The 18,764-nt window shown below is 50.1% G+C and overlaps 1 protein-coding gene across 1 annotated transcript; it reads left to right on the forward strand.

Annotated features, from left to right (window-relative positions):
- Window positions 1-11,858: 11,858 nt before the first annotated feature.
- LOC123349775 (galectin-6-like) lies at window positions 11,859-16,634 on the forward strand. Its single transcript, XM_044987947.1, has 4 exons — window positions 11,859-12,047; window positions 13,173-13,261; window positions 15,181-15,388; window positions 16,299-16,634. Exons 1-4 carry the CDS (start codon window positions 11,961-11,963, stop codon window positions 16,452-16,454), a joined length of 540 nt encoding a protein of 179 aa, XP_044843882.1. The 5' UTR covers window positions 11,859-11,960; the 3' UTR covers window positions 16,455-16,634.
- The last annotated feature ends 2,130 nt before the right edge of the window (window positions 16,635-18,764 follow it).

The following is an 18,764-nucleotide window of genomic DNA, read 5'->3' on the forward strand; positions in this document are numbered from 1 at the left end:
TAAGCTGATAGGCCTCATGTGCATTGAAAGATCTCTCTGTAAATAGAATGGTTCCACCCTGAACTTTAGTTATCTTCTCTCTGGAACAGAAGTTCAGTTCTTCAGAACTTCAGAGCATATTTACACTACAAAAATATGATGACCTAACTAAGCTATGTCAACATACAGCCGCCGCAGTAATTAAATCATTTTTCCATATCCACACTACACTCCTTGTGTCAGTGGTTCACATCCTCAATAGGAGCACTTGCATGGATGCAGAGAGCAGTGCACCTTGGGAAGCTATTCCACTGTGCAACTCAACACTCTTTGGCGCAAGTGTTTTGGGAAGGGTTTGCAAAACCTCATGGGGGGAAATGAGTCACACACGGGTGACTGGGAACACGGTTTGGACGTCCCATGATGCAGTTTTCTCCATCTCATGGTATATGCTTCCCATAATGTTTTGTGCCTCTTTTAAGAAGGACCACAAGCCCTTGAGTCTGCCATCTGTGGGAGAAGCATGGATTCTGCACTGCTGTTCAGTACTGTGCTGACCGTTACAAACACAACGCACCTGGTCCTTCCATATTTTCAGGAGCTGCGATGGAGATGATGCTGCTGCTTACAGGCTGTCTTGCTGCCAGACATAAAAAGAAACAAATCAGGTTTCTCGTGAGACACTTGGCAACATACTGAAAATGCTGAATGGCTTTGCAGCTATGGGGTTCCTCAACTGTGGTGGGGCGATCGATGGTAAACATATCCTTATTTTGGCACCAGACCCTGTTGCCACAGAGTACAGGGCTCCTTCTCTATGGTATTGCAAGTGGATCACCAGGGACATGTTACTGACATCAGTTTGGGCTGGTGAGGGAAGGTACATGATGCTCGCATCTCTAGAACATAGATGCAAGTAGGGACATTTTTTCCGTCCTGGCCAATTAATATAGCTGAGGTTCAATGCCAAAAGTGATTCCCAGTGACTTTAGGTGACAAATCTGAGGAACTGTCCCAAATTGAGGTGTCATTGGAAGAGGTTTTGGAACAAATTGTAGTAAGTCACTAGGACCAGTGATATTCACCCAAGAGTTTCAAAGGAACTCAAATGTGAAATTGCACAACTACTAACTGTGGTATAAACAACGAGGAGTCCTTATGGCACCTTAGAGAGTAACAAATTTAGTCTCTAAGGTGCCACAAGGACTCCTCGTTTTTTGCTGATAGAGACTAACACGGCTGCCACTCTGTAACTGTGGTATGTCACTTATCATTTAAATCAGCTTCTGTACCAGATGACTGGAGGATAGTTAATATGACGTCAATTTTTTAAAAAGGCTCCAAAGGCAATTACAGGCCATTGAGCCTAACTTCAGTATCAGGCAAACTGGTTGAAACTTTAGAAAAGGACAGAATTATCAGACACAGAGATGAACATGATTCGTTGAGGGAAGTGTCAACATGGTTTTTGTAAAGGAAAATCATGCCTCACCAATCTACTAGAATTCTTTGGCCGGGGGGTCAACAAGCATGTGGACAAGGGTGATCCAGTGGGGATAGTTACTTAGATTTTCAGAAAGTCTTTGACAAGATCCCTCACCAAAGGCTCTTAAGCAAAGTAAGCTGCCATGGGATAAGAGGGAAGGTCCTCTCATGGATCAGTAACTGGTTAAAAGGTAGGAAACAAAGGGTAGGAATAAATGGTCAGTTTTCAGAATGGAGAGAGGTAAATAGTGGTGTCCCTCAGGGGTCTGTAATGGGACCAGTCCTATTCAACATATTCATAAATGATCTGGAAAAAAGGAGTAAACAGTGAAGTGGCAAAATTTGTAGATGATACAAAACTACTCAAGATAGTTAAGTCCATGACTGGTGTGAGAAAGTAAATAACGAAGTGTTTTTTACCGTTCTTGTAACACGAGAATTAAGGGTGACCAAATGAAATGAATAGGCAGCAGTTTAAAAACAAACCAAAGGGAGTATTTCTTCACACAGTGCATCGTCAACCTGCTGACAGGCCCTGTGTGCAGTGACAGGCAGGTCTCTTTGTAAATAGCACAGCTCCACCTGCACTATAGTTGTCTCCTCCCTGGAACAGAAATTCAGTTCTCAGAACTTCATTGTTTGAAATGGCATCAACTCATGACTGTGTTATTGTTCTGGGATGTGCTTGGGGGTGGAGGTGTAGTGTGAGGGTAGACTGGGACTCTCCAAAGTGCCTAACAGCCCCCAGGGAGCCTTAGGTTTGGTCTACTGTTAAAATTCAGCTTGACGTAGCTGCGCCGGTCACTCTTGCACAGTTTAACCAGACACTGAATCATGATGCATGTGTGGTTCTCTGCTACGTCTGAGCCCGTCAGTGCAGTGTGGGGTGAGCTGGCATTTTCTAAAGCACTGAAGGGATTTGAGTGCCCGGATGTCATTGACGTTCATTGGGAAGAGGGTGTCCAATTCCCTTAGGATCGTTTGAATCTCACACCCACACATCGGGGTCAGTAGAGGAGCCCTGACCTACAGTTGTGGTTGTGGATTCCAGTAGCCCTGAGCAGCACATCCAGCCAGTGGAGGGGATCCTGCTTTTGCTGGTGCCTAAGGAATTAGGCATGCTCTACCTGTGTCCGACTCATACGTCTCCAGCTCCGCTCACTGCTGAAAATCCCCCTGGGGCTCTAGATACAGGCTGCACCCAGGACCCCAAAAATTTGTTCATGCTCATTCCTGAGCACACTGAGGACCATCTTCACCTAGGCACCAGATTAGGAGCCCCTATGGTCATGTCCCTGTCTCAGAGGCTTCCAAAATGTCTTGCTGGGTGTACCAGGTTCTCTCATGCAGGAGCACTCTCCTGAATCCTGGCACAGGAGAGAATACATGCATCAAGGAGGAGCACGTCTCCTGCACTGTCTGGAGCTGGTGCACCAGCTGGGATCTCTCAAAGAGAGTGTAACTGGTCCTGCTAGAAGTGATCTGTCATCCTCAGTCAGACTGGAGGTTTCAGGCGGGTTCATAGAGATCAAGGTTGAAGTGTTCAAAATTTAAGTTTAAGATACAAATCATCAGCAAAGACGCCAGCAGCTGGAGGGGTGGGAGAGAGCTTGTGGGGAATCTCTCTGTTGGCTAATCCCCTTCTGGCTTTGTCTTGCTGAGCTCCCAAAGTGGGGCTTTTCTAACTGTAGCTCAAAGGCAAACTAAATCCTCCTGTTACTCCACTGAAATGACATCCACATGAATGTCTCTGCCTCGCGGTACGTATTTTCCCAAGGCTATACAGTGAATCAGTGGAAGAGCTGGACACGGAACCCAGGAGTCCTGGCTTCCACCCTCCTCTGCTCTAATCACTGACCTTTCCCTATGCTCCCCTCCCAGGGGGAGCCCAGGAGTCCTGGCTTCCAGCCTCCCCCCCACAACCTGCTCTAACGACTGGAGGCCACTCCCCTCCCAGAGCAGAAAATAGAACAATACTAGCCAGAGTTATCACAGTTATTCAAACGAAAGAGTTTGGAGGCAGCGATATTAAACCTCCTGCTCCAGTGATTAAGCCAATCTCTGAGTACTAGAAACCAGAACGAGCCCTAACTGGGGGCAGATTATCCCACAGTTGATGTCTACAGGGTCATACACCCTCCGCTGATTCGGGCTAGATGGACCTTGCATCTGATCCAGGGACTTTGATCTGGGCATTCCTGTGCCCCTGTGGATCCTCTCCCGCTGCAGCTTGGACTCCAGGAGACACAGTGATTTGGGGCTGGGCTCGGCTTGTAGAGCAGAGAGAATGAGGTTCCAAGAGGAGCCCCGTGAGAAAAGTGCCCTGGGCGGGGATCACACGTCACTCCTGTCCATTTCTGAGGAAAGCAGCCGGGCCTGGGGATTCGACGGTTTGTAAGGAGACGGTTTGTAATGGCTCCAGTAATAACATAGAAATTTAAATCACCACATGGCATCTTACCTCAAAGGGTTGCTGAGCCCTATCACAGGGCGTACTCACATAGGCCTGGTCTACACTACGAGTTTCGGTCGAATTTAGCAGCGTTAAATCGAATTAACCCTGCACCCGTCGACACAACGAAGCCATTTTTGTCGACATAAAGGGCTCTTAAAATTGATTTCTGTATTCCTCCCTGATGAGGGGAGTAGTGCTGAAATCGACACTGCTGGTTCGAATTAGGGTTAGTGTGGACGCAATTCAACGGTATTGTGTGGAGCCATCCCACAGTGCACCGTTGTGACCGCTCTGGACAGCAATCTGAACTTGGATGCACTGGCCAGGTAGACAGGAAAAGCCCCGTGAACTTTTGAATTTCATTTCCTGTTTGCCCAGCGTGGAGAGCTGATCAGCACAGGTGACCATGCAGTCCCAGAATTGAAAAAGAGCTCCAGCATGGACTGTATGGGAGGTACTGGATCTGATTGCTGTATGGGGAGACGAATCCGTGCTGTCAGAACTCCGTTCCAAAAGACGGAATGCCACAACATTTGAAAAAATCTCCAAGGCCATGATGGACAGAGGCCTCAACAGGGACTCAACACAGTGCCACGTGAAATTTAAGGAGCTGAGACAAGCGTACCAGAAAGCCAAAGAATCAAATGGATGCTCTGGGACAGAGCCGAAGACAGGCTGCTTCTATGCTGAGCTGCAGACAATTCTAGGGGGGGCCGCCACCACTGCCCCACCCCTGTCCGTGGACTCCGATGATGGGGTACTCTCAGTTGCCATGCCTAAGGATTTTGCAGACGGGGAAGATGAGGAGGAGGAGGAGGACGATGTTGAGGAGAGCACACAGCACACCGTTCTCCACAACTGCTAGGATGTTTTTCTCACCCTGACTGAAATACCCTCCCAAGGTGGTATCCAGGACCATGAAGCCGTAGAAGGGACCTCTGGTGAGTGTACCTTTGTAAATATAAAACATGGTTTAAAAGCAAGTGTTTTTTAATGATTAATTTGCCCTGAGGACTTAGGATGCATTTGTGGCCAGTACAGCTACTGGAAAACTCTGTTAACGTGTCTGGGGATGGAGTGAAAATCCTCCAGGGACATCTCCATGAAGCTCTCCTGGAGGTACTCCAAAAGCTTTTGCAGAAGGTTTCTGGGGAGAGCAGCCTTATTCCGTCCTCCATGGTAGGACACTTGACCATGCCATGCTAGTAGCAAGTAATCTGGTATCATTGCATGACAAAAGCCTGGCAGCGTATGGTCCCAGTGTTTGCTGGCATTCAAGCAACATCTGTTCTTTATCTCTCTGTGTTATCCTCAGAAGAGTGATATCGTTCATGGTAACCTGGTTGAAATACGGGAACGTAATTAAGGGGACATTCATAGGTGGCCATTCCTACTGGGCTGTTTGCCTGTGGCTGAAAAGAAATCCTCCCCGCAGTTAGCCAAGTGTGTGTGTGTGGGTGGGTGGGATTGGCACTGAGCTGTTCGCCTTTGGCTAGCAGGGATCTTCCCTGATACCAGCCACACAGTGTGGTGGGGGGAGGGTTAAAGCGGCCATCTGAGAAAAGGGTGGGGATTAGTTTAGTTTCTGCTGTTGCACGTTAACACAAAAACCACAGCCCTAAATGGACAACTCAATGGGCTTTGCTTGGTATGGGAAAGGAGGGCGCTGCTGTTTTGAAGGTTTCAGAAGCCGAAAGACTATGGCTTACCATGGCTGCCTGCAAGCCGAATTCTGTTGCCCGGTGTGTTTGATCTCTAACACCAAAGCCGCAGGCACTCAATATAAGATGCAAAAATTGACCTTGTACCAAAATCACATGTGCTATGTATTGTGAAAAGTGTTGTTCACCATGAAAGAGTATACCCATTGTTCTGTAAAATGTATGTTTTTAAATACTTCTCTCCCTTTTTTCCTCCCGCAGCTACAAATGTCAAGCCTCCCTCCTCCATCCCAAAGGAGATAAGGCGGTGAAAAAAACGCACGTGCGATGAAATGTTCTGAAAGAGCTCAGCAGAAAGAGTGGAGGGACACAATAGCACAGGACAGGAAAGCAGCCAGTGAACGTGAGGAGAGGTGGTGGCAGGAAGATCAGAGGAGGCAGGATGCAACGCTGGGGCTACTGCAGGAACCAAACGGACATGATCCGGCGTCTGGTGGAGGTTCAGGAACGTCAGCTGGAGAGACTGCCGCTGCAGCCCCTGTTTAACCACCCTCCCTCCTCCCCATGTTCCATAGCCACCTCCTCACCCAGACGCCCAAGAACGCGGCGGGGGGGAGAGGCTCCGGGCACCCAACCACTCCACCCCAGTGGACAGAAGGCTGTCATTGCCTCAACCTCACACCCCGCCATAAACAGCTCCCCATTACTCTCACAGAGATTGTGGAGCACACAGCAAGCAGCAATAACAATGGGGATATTAAAAGCAGCAAAGAGTCCTGTGGCACCTTATAGACTAACCGACGTATTGGAGCATGAGCGTTCATGGGTGAATACCCACTTTGTCAGATGCATGTAGTGGAAATTTCCAGGGGCAGGTATATATATGCAAGCAAGAATCAGGCTGGAGATAACGAGGTTAGTTCAATTAGGGAGGATGAGGCCCTCTTCTAGCAGTTGAGGTGTGAACTCCAAGGGAGGAGAAACTGCTTTTGTAGTTGGCTAGCCATTCACAGTCTTTGTTTAATCCTGAGCTGATGGTGTCAAATTTGCAGATGAACTGAAGCTCAGCAGTTTCTCTTTGAAGTCTGGTCCTGAAGTTTTGGATATTGGGGATATTGGTTTCGCTGAGGTATGAGCGAGTCAGTAAACTGCACCAGCGACCCTTCAGACGTCCAGATGCACACTCTACCACCATTCTGCACTTGCTCAGTCTATAGTTGAACAGCTCCTTACTACTGTCCAGGGTGCCTGTGTACAGCTTCATGAGCCAGAGCATTAAGGGGAAGGTTGGGTCCCCAAGGATAACTATACGCATTTCAACATCCCCAACAGTTATTTTCTGGTCTGAGAAGTAAATCCTTTCCTGCAGCCATTTAAACAGACCAGAGTTCCTCAAAATGCAAGCATCTTGAACCCTTCCCAGCCATCCCAAGTTGATGTTGGTGAAACGTCCCTTGTGATCCACCAGTGTTTGCAACACCATTGAAAAGTACCCCTTGTGGTTTATGTATTGGCTGCCTTGGTGGTCTGGTCCCAAGATAGGGATATGCGTTCCGTCTATCGCCCCACCACACTTAGGGAATCCCATTGCAGCAAAGCCATCTACTATGACCTGCACATTTCCCAGAGTCACTACCTTTGATAGCAGCAGCTCAGTGATTGCGTTGGCTACTTGCATGACAGCAACCCCCACAGTAGATTTGCCCACTCCAAATTGATTCCCGACTGACCAGTAGCTGTCTGGCATTGCAGGCTTCCAGAGGGTTATTGCCACTCACTTGTGAACTGTGAAGGCTGCTCTCATCTTGGTATTCTTGTGGTTCAGGGCAGGGGAAAGCAAGTCACGCAGTTCCATGAAAGTGCCCTTACGCATGCGAAAGTTTCGGAGCCACTGGGAATCGTCCCAGACTTGCAACACTATGCGATCCCACCAGTCTGTGCTTGTTTCCCGGGCCCGGAATCGGCGTTCCATGGCATGAACCTGCCCCATTAACACCATGATGTCCACATTGCCGGGCCCACGCTTTGAGAGAAGTCTGTGTCCATGTCCTCATCACTCTCGTCACCGCGCTGCCATCACCTCCTCGGCTGGTTTTTCAGCTTCTGGTTCTGCATAAACTGCACGATAATGCATGAGGTGTTTACAATGCTCATAACTTCTGCGGTGAGCTGAATGGGCTCCATGCTTGCCGTGCTATGGCGTCTCCTCGGGCAATCCAGGGAAAAGGGCGCGAAATGATTGTCTGCTATTGCTTTCACGGAGGGAGGGTTGACTGACGACATTTACCCATAACCACCCGTGAAAATTTTTTGGCCCCATCAGGCATTGGGAGCTCAACCCAGAATTCCAATGGGCAGTGGGGACTGCAGGATCTGTGGGATAGCTACCACAGTGCACCGCTCCAAAAGTCGATGCTTGCCACGGTACTGTGGGTGCACACCTCCGAATTAATGTGCTTAGTGTGGATGCATGCACTCAACTTTATACAATCTGTTCCCAAAAATGGACTGCTGTAAAATAGGAGTAATTTCATAGTGTAGACATACCCTGGGATAGCTACCCATGGTGCACTGTTCTCCCCATCAATGCAAGTGCTTCTAGTGAGGACGTGCACCACTGACACAAGAAGTGTAGTGTGGGTATGCATGTAAGCAGTCAGGATGAGCTCTACCCTGACATCTGGTGGTGAATTGTGGCAAGTTGTGGAAAAGAACTTCAGGGGCTGATCTTGTTTGCATAGGCACACCCACCCCACCTAGCATGAGCCCACAGCAGCCCAAGTGGTCACTTCGGCTGCTGTGGGATCCCCAGTTTCTCTGTTATTGGGGCAGGGAGAATAAAGTGTTGTTATCCTGATTGTGTGAATCAAGAACAATGAAACTGTTTTATGACAGAGGGACTCACCATCAACTAAGTAGCACTCACTAGACAAGAGACATGGGTTCCAAAACCCAGTGAATTGAGAGAGGTGTGGGACAGGTATATCTGATATATGTTCCCCTTTTGAGGGCCTGAAATACTAATTACACCACCTCCTCCTCCTCCTCCCTCTCTACTGTGGAATATCAGAGCTAGTTTTAATTCCATTAGGAGTCTAGTTACAGGCTGCTGAGCTGAATTCACTTTGGGCCAATGGTGCATCAGCACTGAGGCTCCCTTTCTACAAGCTGAAATCTCTGAGTGCTATGGAGGGCCCTGAAGATATGTTGCTGAGCAGCCGGCAGAGCAGAGCAGTTTGCGGGACGACTGGAGCAGCTTGTGGGACAGCTGGTGGAGTGGAGCAGTTTGCGGAACGGCTGGAGCGGCTCACGGGACGGCTGGTGGTGTGGAGTGGCTAGTGGAGTGGCTCACGGTGAAGGCTGTGGCAGAACCCCATGGAAAGGTGGGGCAGTCGGCCTCAGACCATGTAAGGTCCCCCTTAATACTGCTGCACCCCCACCCCGGGCATAAAACTCTGCAGATAAACTTTTGAACTCGGGGGCTGCACTGACCGGGGCAGAGATTTCTGGGGTGTTGGACTTTTGGGACTTTGGGTGATGTTTTTGGGTTGCTGGACTTAAGACCCTGAGGGGAAAAGGACACTGCCAAATTTACTTGGGGGTGGGTGAGTCTTTTGCTCATGGTTTGTGTTATGAATCCTGTTTGTGGTGTTTCCCCAACATAATGCCGCATTGTATCCCTCCTTTATTAAAAGGATTTTGCTACACTCAGGCTGTGCTTGCGAGAGGGGAAGTATTGCCTCCTAGAGGCACCCGGGGGGTGTTACGTAATTGTCCCAGGTCACTGGGTGGGGGCTCGAGCCGGTTTTGCATTGTGTTATTGAACCAGAACCCTAGATACAGAACCCGGCCCTTGTTGCTGCCAACTCAGACGGGCAGAAGGGTTACATGCAAAAGTGATTTAATTACTGCAGTAATTGTACATTGACTTAACTTAGGTCAACTTAATTGTGTAGTGAAATGTGACCTGAAGTTCCGAGGAACTGAACTTCTGTTCCAAGGAGGAAACAACTAAAGTTCAGGGGGAGCCGTTCTATTTACAGAGAGATCTGTTACTGCAACATGAGGCCTATCAGCTTATCCTAGATCTCATCTTCATCTGCCAGCTGCGAGCCTTCCATGGAACTCAGGGAAATTATTGATATACACCGCATCACCACCCTCTCTCACGCCAGGCCGCTTGCCAGATGTTAACGAACCCTTCCAGATTCAAGGAGCAGACACCTTCCTTTGGGGACCCCGAGATACAAGGTTGGAGCTCCCTGAACACAGTGGCCCTTGGGGCTTTGCACATGCTCCATTGTCACACAGAACGTACGTACTCCGTGCTGTATGGGGAGCTACAGCCCCGCTCCTAGTCCAGCTCCTCTTGGCTCTGCTGGTACGAGGCTCAGAGCCGGGCACCTCCTCCTCTTCCTTCCCTTGCAGACATTTCCCGTTCGCTAGTTAGCTCCTGGGATGGGGGGCGGGGGAGGGGGGATTATTGGTGTTCAATGTTAAAATCCCTGCAGATCCTGAAACAAAGCCCACGTCCCAGCAGCCCTGGTTTGACTCAAGCCAATGAGTGGCTCCAATCTGGACTATGGGGTGTATTTCTGGGAAGTGCCCAGACATAGTAACTATGCCACTTCCAAGTTCAATAGGGCATCTCCTGATGAGCATGTTCCTTTTCTGGGCTATGTATGGGACCATGGATCCATAAATCTTTGTCTATAGAGCACATTCCACAACCATCCTGCACCTGCTCAGACAGTAATTAGATCTTTCCTTGCTGGTGTCTCTATGTATCTTGTGTCTGGCTGTAGGAGCCAGGAAAGGAAAGGGTAGCCCACGCTACTGAGAATAACTTTTAGTATTGAACTTCATCTATGTTAATGGGCCAGGCCAGAAAAAATGTCCCTACTTGCATCATTTCTAACAGGCCTGAGTTGCTAGAGATGTGAGGATCATGCACCTTCCCTGACCAGACAATGCTAATGTCATGGAAATGTCCCTGATGGTCCACCATAGCCATGGAAATCTTCCCCTTTCTGTTCATATACTCAGTGTCAACGTGGGAGGAGGACAGCATCAGGATATGCATCTCATGAATCACCCCACCACAGTTCGGGAATCCCACAGCATCGAATCCCTCTGTGATTTCCTGCACATTGCCCGGAGTCACAATCCTGTGGAGCAGGATGCACTTACTGGCCTTACATCCACTTGGATGACAACAGCTCCCGCCAGCAATTTTCCAATCTTAAACTGATTGTCCACTGGCTGACAGCAGTCCAGGGTTGCAAGCTTTCAGTGCGCAATACCCATCCATTTCTCCGCTGTCAAAGCAGCTCTCAATCTGGTGTCTGTGCCGGAGGGCTGGGGTGAGCTCGATAGACAATACCAGGAACGTGGCTTCCTCATCCAGAAGTTCTGCAGCCACTGCTCGTCATCCCAGGTTTGCATCATGATCCCATCCCACCACTCAGTGCTCAGTTCATGAGCCCAGAAGAGCCACATAAGGAAGAACACATTATGGGACAGAACAGTGGAAGTGGTCATTTTAAAAAAGGCAAGAAAACAGCAGATTTTGAGATATACGGTCTCACAATCCTTGAGACAAGCACTGGTTTCCCTTCCCACAATGCACTGTAAAATGTTCCACAAGGTAGTGCACCAGACGGTGACGCGGAGCACACTGGGAAGCTTTTGTATCTTTTGGTGACACAACCTCTCACTGGGAGGACGTGCCGGCAGAGGCAGCCAGGTGTGCATGTTCTCTCAGGAAATAGCTATGGTGGCAGAAGTATGCCGGGACAAAGGCAGCTGGTAAATCCTCCTAATTTAGACATGGCCTAGGTAAGAACAGCGAAGGGGCTCACAGGGATAAATTCTCTTTTCTCCCATTCCCCCCTTCACTGTAACGTGTCCCTGATTTTCATCCTAAAAGGGGGACTGGAGGGAGAGAGGAGAGGGCGTCTGCCTCGCTTTGCTTACCACATCCCCATCAAAATGCTTCCCTGTGTCACCCCCAAACACAGCATCCCACTTTTTCCTCTTTCAAAATACAGGGGGGAAGCGATTGCTACCTGTAGCCCCACCATTTACTTTGGGCGCCGGCCGCCATTGGACACGGCAATTCCTGGGTTCTTAGCTCTGTAAGAATCAGAGATTTGTTACTAAAGGGCCAATTGGCAACATCTCAGCAGTGTCGGGGAGAGATAGGGCTTCCAGACACTAGACACTCTGGGTTTGCAGACACCAGGAAGAGGTTCCATGTAACATGTAAATGCAGATTCCTGCCAACAAAAGTGGGTGGAATCCAGAGGCAAGAGGAACTGCAGAATTGGATGTGAAGGCCCCACCTCTCAGGAGCCAGGACTGTATATAAGGTGCTACCTATGCCCTGGACTTTAAACGGACAGAAGCTCCTTCACTGCACAGGAAGAATGACAGCTCCAGAAGCTCTCGTTTCTGTCACCAACCTGGTGAGTACTGATCCTCTCTCCACTCAGGGCTCCTGCAGGTGCTGCTGCCCCAGGCCAGCCAGAGACAGGGACAGGAATAAAGTAAAGGGATGCAGAGCAGCACTGGTGTGTCTGCGAAGCGATCATGCAAAGAAACTTTTACTACAAGCTTCATTAAGAACAGGTGCATCAGCACTGTTTGTACTGAAAAATTTCACAGTTGCAGACTGTGCCAGGGATGTTGTGTGTGTGGTGTCACCGAGTTCTGTGATTTGTTCAGCAGAGAATGTTTTGTTTTCACACACTGCCCTTAGAGGAATGTGATAATCACATTTGTAAATCTAAAAAATGATTCAGCCTCTGATAGGGAAAGTTAAAACCCAAATTCATGTTAATCCTTTGTCTACTGCTTTTGCCTGTGGCATCTGCTCTGCATCTCTCATGTTACTGGAAGTTTGCCTTCACAACAATCGGGAGGCCTGATTGCAGCATGTGTAGGTGCACCCAAACTACCTTTGATCGACCTGCTGTACTAAAACTCGCCATGTAGCCTTGGTGGCGGGGGCCAGCCACCTGAGTACAAGCCCACCCACAGCCTAGGTACATACTTGGAAACTAGCCCATGTCACTGCCCATGCCACCGTGGCTACACTTCTGTTTGTTGTGAGCTATCTTGATCACAGCTAGCTCGGGTACATCTAAACACACTGCCCCGATTCATAGATTCTGAGGCCAGAAGGGACTATTGTGATCATTTAGTCTGACCTCGTGTATAACACAGGCCAGAAAACTTCCCAACATAATTCCCAGAGCAGATCTTTTAGAAAAACTTCCCAGCTTGATTTAAAAATTGTCAGTGATGGAGAATCCACCATGACTCACAATCCACCATGACTGCAGTCTACACTAACCCTTTATGAGATGAGGATGTGGGAAGGTTTCAGACTCCCCAGTTTCATGCTGCTGGCACGGGAGTCTTCAGCATCTGCCACATCCAGCCCGGTGGGGTCAGGTGGGTGTGGGGTTCTCAGAGATCCTGTCAAATCTGCTTTAGTTTGATCCACGTGGGGTGTGAGGGGTGTGACTTCTCAGTGCTGCAAACCTCTCCTGCTCAGATGTGTGTGTGTGTCTCTCTCTCTCCCCCAGGCGACTCCTTGCAACATCGCTGTTGCTGGGGGCTTTCTGCTTGGGATGTTGGTGAATATCCGTGGCTCAGTGCCAAAGGACAGCCAGAGGTACCCCACACAAGGATTTCTTCACCTATTTACAAGGTTTTCACCCAGGAGGGTTTAGGAAAAGGCAGGTCTGAAAAAATAAAAAAACCACCTCAACCTCAGTGAAATGCCCTCTTTCCCCTCCCCCTTTATCTGCTGTGTAGATACAGTGTAAGCCCCCCTCTCCCAAAAGCACGGCTCCCCTTTACACTGCCCCACTTGGGGGAGACATCCTGGCCCATCAGCCCTGGAGAGGAGCGTGACAGATGTGGCAATTTCCTGCAATAGCCTTAAAAAAAACGTATTGCGTGAAGTTTATCTATTATTTTGGGCTGGAACTGTCTGTAACTTCTCTAGGGGGAGATGTGACAGATTTTGCAGCTCCACGCAGTATCTTTGCGGTTGCTTGTTTTAAGTGAATGGCTTATGTATAATTATGTACAGCTCCTCCAGGAACTAAAAACGAGGTGGTGATTAAGGCAAATTAGCCATGCTGCAAACCCCGCTCCCCTCCAAAAGGTACGACTTCCTGGGGAGACTCACATATACTAGTTAAACTGGATTCTCCGGAGAGCAATAGACAAAGAAAGGCCTTTGGGACAAAGAGCCTGAGTTTAAACTAACTGGGGCCTTCCTTCTGAGCCAGCAAATGGACAGGACTTTCTGTCTGAGGGGTTGGGGGGACCCTTGTGTAAGGGTTGGAAGGGCTTGACATTCTAGGCCCTACAAGGCTGATGGGTGATCTCTGGTAAGCTGTCAGCGTGCATGCAGGAATGTTTATTGTTTTTAATGTGTTTTCTCTGTAAACCTTTTCCCTGAAGAATAAACGTGCTTGCTTAGAAGAAGCTGCATGGTAACTGATAGCTGCAGGCAATACACTGAGCATAGGCTCTGGGGAGACAGCAAAGCAGAGATGCTGGCCTGCTTAGGCAGTCTGGCTTGCAGGGAATATCACAGAGTAAATCCAGGGAGCTGTGCAGCCTAAAAACCACAGTCAGGAGGGAGACACATGTGGGTCTCTGCACAAGAGGTGACAGCTGGGAGCCAGAAACCTTTGATTGGGTACCCTCGAGGGACTGTGGATGGAGAATGCAGGTGCTCCTACCCTGAAACTGTGACATGGAGAAACTGTGGCACAGACAGGCTAAGAGACAGGCCCAAGAACACAGTAAGTCTGCCGCAAAGCAGGGAATTAAACCCAGATCTGCCAACTCCTTGGCCCCTAGATATTGCCATAATTAACATGATTAATAGTAATTATAACCCGCACCAGCGGCGGCTCCAGGCACCAGCACGCCAAGCCCGTGCCTGGGGCAGCAAGCCACGGGGGCGCTCTGCCGGTCGCCGCCATGGCGGCAGGCAGGTTGCCTTCGGCGGCATGCCTGCGGAGGGTCCACGGGTCCCATGGCTTCGGCAGACCTCCCGCAGACATGCCGCCGAATCCGCGGGACTGGGGACCTTCCGCAGGCAAGCCACTGAAGGCAGTCTGCCTGCCGTGCTTGGGGCGGCAAAATACCTAGAGCCGCCCCTGATCCGCACCCACTTTAAAATCAGCATTTCTGCCACTTCAGCACCTCCTGCTGGCCTCACTGGGGATGCACCATTGCAGACTGAAAACAAGCCACCCAGACCAGGCCGCGAAACCCTAGCTTGGCTGGCTGGCAGTAGATGTTCAAAGGACGACGTTGTTTCCCCGACACCAGAACCTGGTGGGAACTGCTTCTTGGTCTCTGGCTCAGTGTGGCCCCATTGGAACACGAGACAGTGGCTCAGCGGCCACCAGTACGGGGAAAACACAGAAATCCAGCGTGACATTAGACACACCATGGTCTCATCCATTCCCCAGTTTATACTAAGGATGGAGGTGAGGGGGATGGAGCTGCTGTTCCCAAAATCCTCACAGGCCACTTGGTCATTACTTTCCTATTCCTCCTGTCCAGGTTTGATGTGAACTTTCTCTGTGGCGGGGACAGAAAGAATGAAATCGCCTTTCACTTTAAAGCTCTCTTCAGCGAGAACAAGGACGGCATCGTTTTCAACAGCAAGCTGAACAAAGAGTGGGGCCAAGAGGAAGAGAGATGTTCTAGCCCTTTCCGCAAAGGGAAGAGCTTCCTGCTGCAGTTTGTCATTACTAAAAACGGCTACCAGGTAAGGGATGTAAGCAGGGCAGAGCCTCCACGTCAGAGACTGGAGTGGAGACAATTCCCCATTTGGACTGGGGGAGGGAACTTGGGAGGGAGGATGGCGGGGAGATGGGACAGGAGACCGGGAGCTAGACAGCAGGAGGCCTGGCTATGGAGATGTGGGGAAGCCCTGAGACAAGGGGAAAGAGGAAGACCTGGGGAAAGGTCAGCAGGCATGATAGAGCCCGGTGCGGGGCTGGAAGCACTTGGGGAGCTTGGAGACGAGGGTGAGGGGTTGAATACAGAGGGGTCTTTTTCTTTAACAATGTGTCTCAGAGTTTACTGAGCTGGACCAGGAGGAAGAGGAGAAAGTGAGGCCGGGTGGGGAGGGAACGGTGAGCTGGTAGAGTGCCGTGCTGGGAGCTGCAGCTGTGCCCGTGTCTAACCTAGGTTTTGGAGGACAAGGAGGATTGTTGAACTGCCTTAATCAGGGGAAGTGCCAGTTTTAAAATAGCAACGACCTGTCTCCTTTGAGAATGTTTTGGGTGGGTGCGTCCAGCACGAACACAGGTACCCCTTCTTCCCGGGCAATCGATTTCCTGGTTGGAGAGAGCAGGAATTCTCTTGGCTCCCAGGCACCTTCCATTCGTGCCCCCAGACCCGAGTCCCTGCTGGTTCTGTAGTCAGGGTGGTATGAACACCCGGTCCTCGCTTCTGTTCCATCTCCTGCCAGCCTGGGTGAGCAACAGCTAGAGTGGGTGAATACGGTGGGAACAAACCCCTGGCTCTACTGGTGAATGATTTACTGATTCCACTCTGCAACCAGCCACGGACCTAGCTAAGATGGCAAGGAACCTTCGACCAACCCCCAAAGAACCGTTGTGCTATGGCCTGGCCGAGATTCATTATTTCTAACGCTCCCCTTTACTCACCAGGTGATTGTGGACAACAAGCCCTTCTATGAGTACTCGCATCGTATCCCAATTGAGCAAGTGAAAATCCTCCAGGTGACCTGGCCTGTGGAGTTGCAGCAAATTGAGATCTTCAAAGACAGCAACATCAGCAGCTCTACATCCTCTGAAACCAAATAGAGTGATTCTGGCAGTGACGTAGGTGGCACCCACAATAAGCAGGCAGTCGCAGGCAACTTCTCTATGTGAGGTGACCACTGAGCAGATGGAGTCAGGTTGCTGGGGGTTGAGGATGTGCCAACAAAGAGGCCATTCTGCTCTCCCCACCTCCAAATGGGGCACTTTTTGAATCTGATAAAATAAAAACAACGGTGTGTGTTGATTTTAAATCAGTTTGTAGAATCAGGGAAGCGTTACTCCAAATACAATAAATTCTGCTGTGGCAAATCCAGTCACGCCTGTTGTTATTGTGAGTAATGGTAATTTATTCATGGCTTCTAAAACAAGTCCAGGAGAAATAGGCTGGGAGGAGCGTGGCCCTGGGAATATGTCTCAGGGACTGGGGACACCTGGATTCAATTCCCAGCTCTGGGAGAGAGTCTGATCTAATGTCTGGATCAGGAGGCCTCAGATTCTCCTAGGTTCTAGTCCCATCTCTGGGGAGTGACTGAGAGGGTTGCACAGGTATCAATAAGCCCTTCATTTGCCCTGCAGAAACTTTACGTCTTATCAGAGACACGGAAAAGAATGAAAAACAGTTAAAGCCTTTGACATGTAAAGTATTAAGTAAGGCTTTCATTTTAGCAACGCCCCTTGGTCCCTTTCCTGTTAGGCAGAGTTCTCAGGAGCAAACACACTTCTTAGATGGTACTAACAATCCAGTTTGTTGAGATGGGCTGGAGCCATTGTCATTACTGTTGTTATTAAAGTCCAATCCTGTTTCCTACTAGGTAAATACACAAGAATCATAGAATCATAGAATCTCAGGGTTGGAAGGGACCTCAGGAGGTATCTAGTCCAACCCCCTGCTCAAAGCAGGACCAAACCCAACTAAGAGAGGGAAAAGAAAAGTCGTAAAATGCAGCTTCTGTCCCTGGTGTTGTCTCTTACTTGCAAGCTCACTGCTGAAAAACACAGGCATGGCACACGCTCTGAACAGCCACTCTGAGCTGGTACCAGCATCAGGCTGTTTAGGGCATTTCTTCTAGCTGCCTCTCTGGTCACAGGCTTACAGCAATGTTCCAAAATACGCAGTATTGGCCAGCTAAGCCACGTTCTTATTAGACAGAAGGCAAAAGAAGAGGGGTAGAAGCGGTGGGGGGGGGGCGGGGGGCGTGAGCAGGGCCGGCTCTAACTTTTTTGCCACCCCAAACAAAAAAACCTGCCCCCCTGTAACACCCCCCCTCAGAGCCACCCTGCCGAACCAAAAACAAAACAAAAAAGCCCGAGCGCCGCCCTGCCGAACCAAAGCAACCCCCCTGAGCGCCGCCCTGCCAAACCAAAAACAAACACCCCCCCCGAGCGCCACCCCACTGAACCAAAAGAACCCCCTGAGCGTCGCCCCACCGAACCAAAAACAACCCCCGCGAGCGCCACCGAATCAAAAACAACCCCCCGCCCTGAGCGATGCTGAATCAAAAACAACCCCCCGAGCGTCGCCCCGCCGAACCAAAAACAACCCCCCCAAGCGCCACCGGATCAAAAACAACCCCCCGCCTGAGCGATGCTGAATCAAAAACAACCCCCCCACCACCGCCCCGCTGAACCAAAAACAACCCCCCCGAGCGCCGCCCCGCCAAACCAAAAAAAACCAACCCCCCCAAGCCCGCCCTGCAGAACCAAAAACAACAAAAAAACCCTGAGCGCCGACCCGCCAAACCAAACCAAAAAAAAAAAATACCCCCGAGCTCCGTCCCAAGATTGGCCGCCCCTTAAAGGTGCCGCCCCAAGCATGTGCTTGGTCGGCTGGTGCCTGGAGCCGGCCCTGAGCACGAGGAGGGAGGGAAAGGAGGGTAGAGAGGCTCTGCCTGGCCTCACAAGGGTAGCGAGGGGTGGATCTGCTTACCGTCAATCTCATCTTTCCCTGTAAGCTATGAACCTTCCATAGAACTCTGTGTGCATGATAATAATTCACCCGTCCACACCCCACAAATGAACCAGAGGATTTTCTCTGAACAGTCCAGGAGAGGGCTGGACACTACAGACCCTGCGGTTGGGGGGAAATTCAGGAGTTGGGGGTGTTTTGGGGTCACCTTGCTGGTTATAGCCATGGCTGGTGGAAGCCAGCATGGGGCTACAGACAGGCTGCTGGGGTCACAGCGGCTGACCCAGGGCTGTCTAGCACACACACACTCCGTCTGTGCCCTGCAGGCTGGTTGTGAGCACCTCAGGAGGGGAGCTACAGCAGCAGAGCATTCTTCTTCGAGTGATTGCTCAGGTGTATTCCACTCTAGGTGTGCGTGCTCGCCACGTGCACCGGTGCCGGAAGTT

This window comes from Mauremys mutica, chromosome 15 (genome assembly GCF_020497125.1).
Source record: "Mauremys mutica isolate MM-2020 ecotype Southern chromosome 15, ASM2049712v1, whole genome shotgun sequence".
Classification (NCBI taxonomy): domain Eukaryota; kingdom Metazoa; phylum Chordata; order Testudines; family Geoemydidae; genus Mauremys; species Mauremys mutica.

Excerpts from the sequence above, each read along its gene's own strand:
- LOC123349775 (XM_044987947.1), top strand. The coding sequence starts at position 11,961 with ATGCCCTGGACTTTAAACGGACAGAAGCTCCTTCACTGCACAGGAAGA. Across the intron at positions 12,048-13,172 it reads TCGTTTCTGTCACCAACCTG|GCGACTCCTTGCAACATCGC; the intron begins GTGAGTACTGAT and ends TCTCTCCCCCAG. Across the intron at positions 15,389-16,298 it reads TTACTAAAAACGGCTACCAG|GTGATTGTGGACAACAAGCC; the intron begins GTAAGGGATGTA and ends TTTACTCACCAG.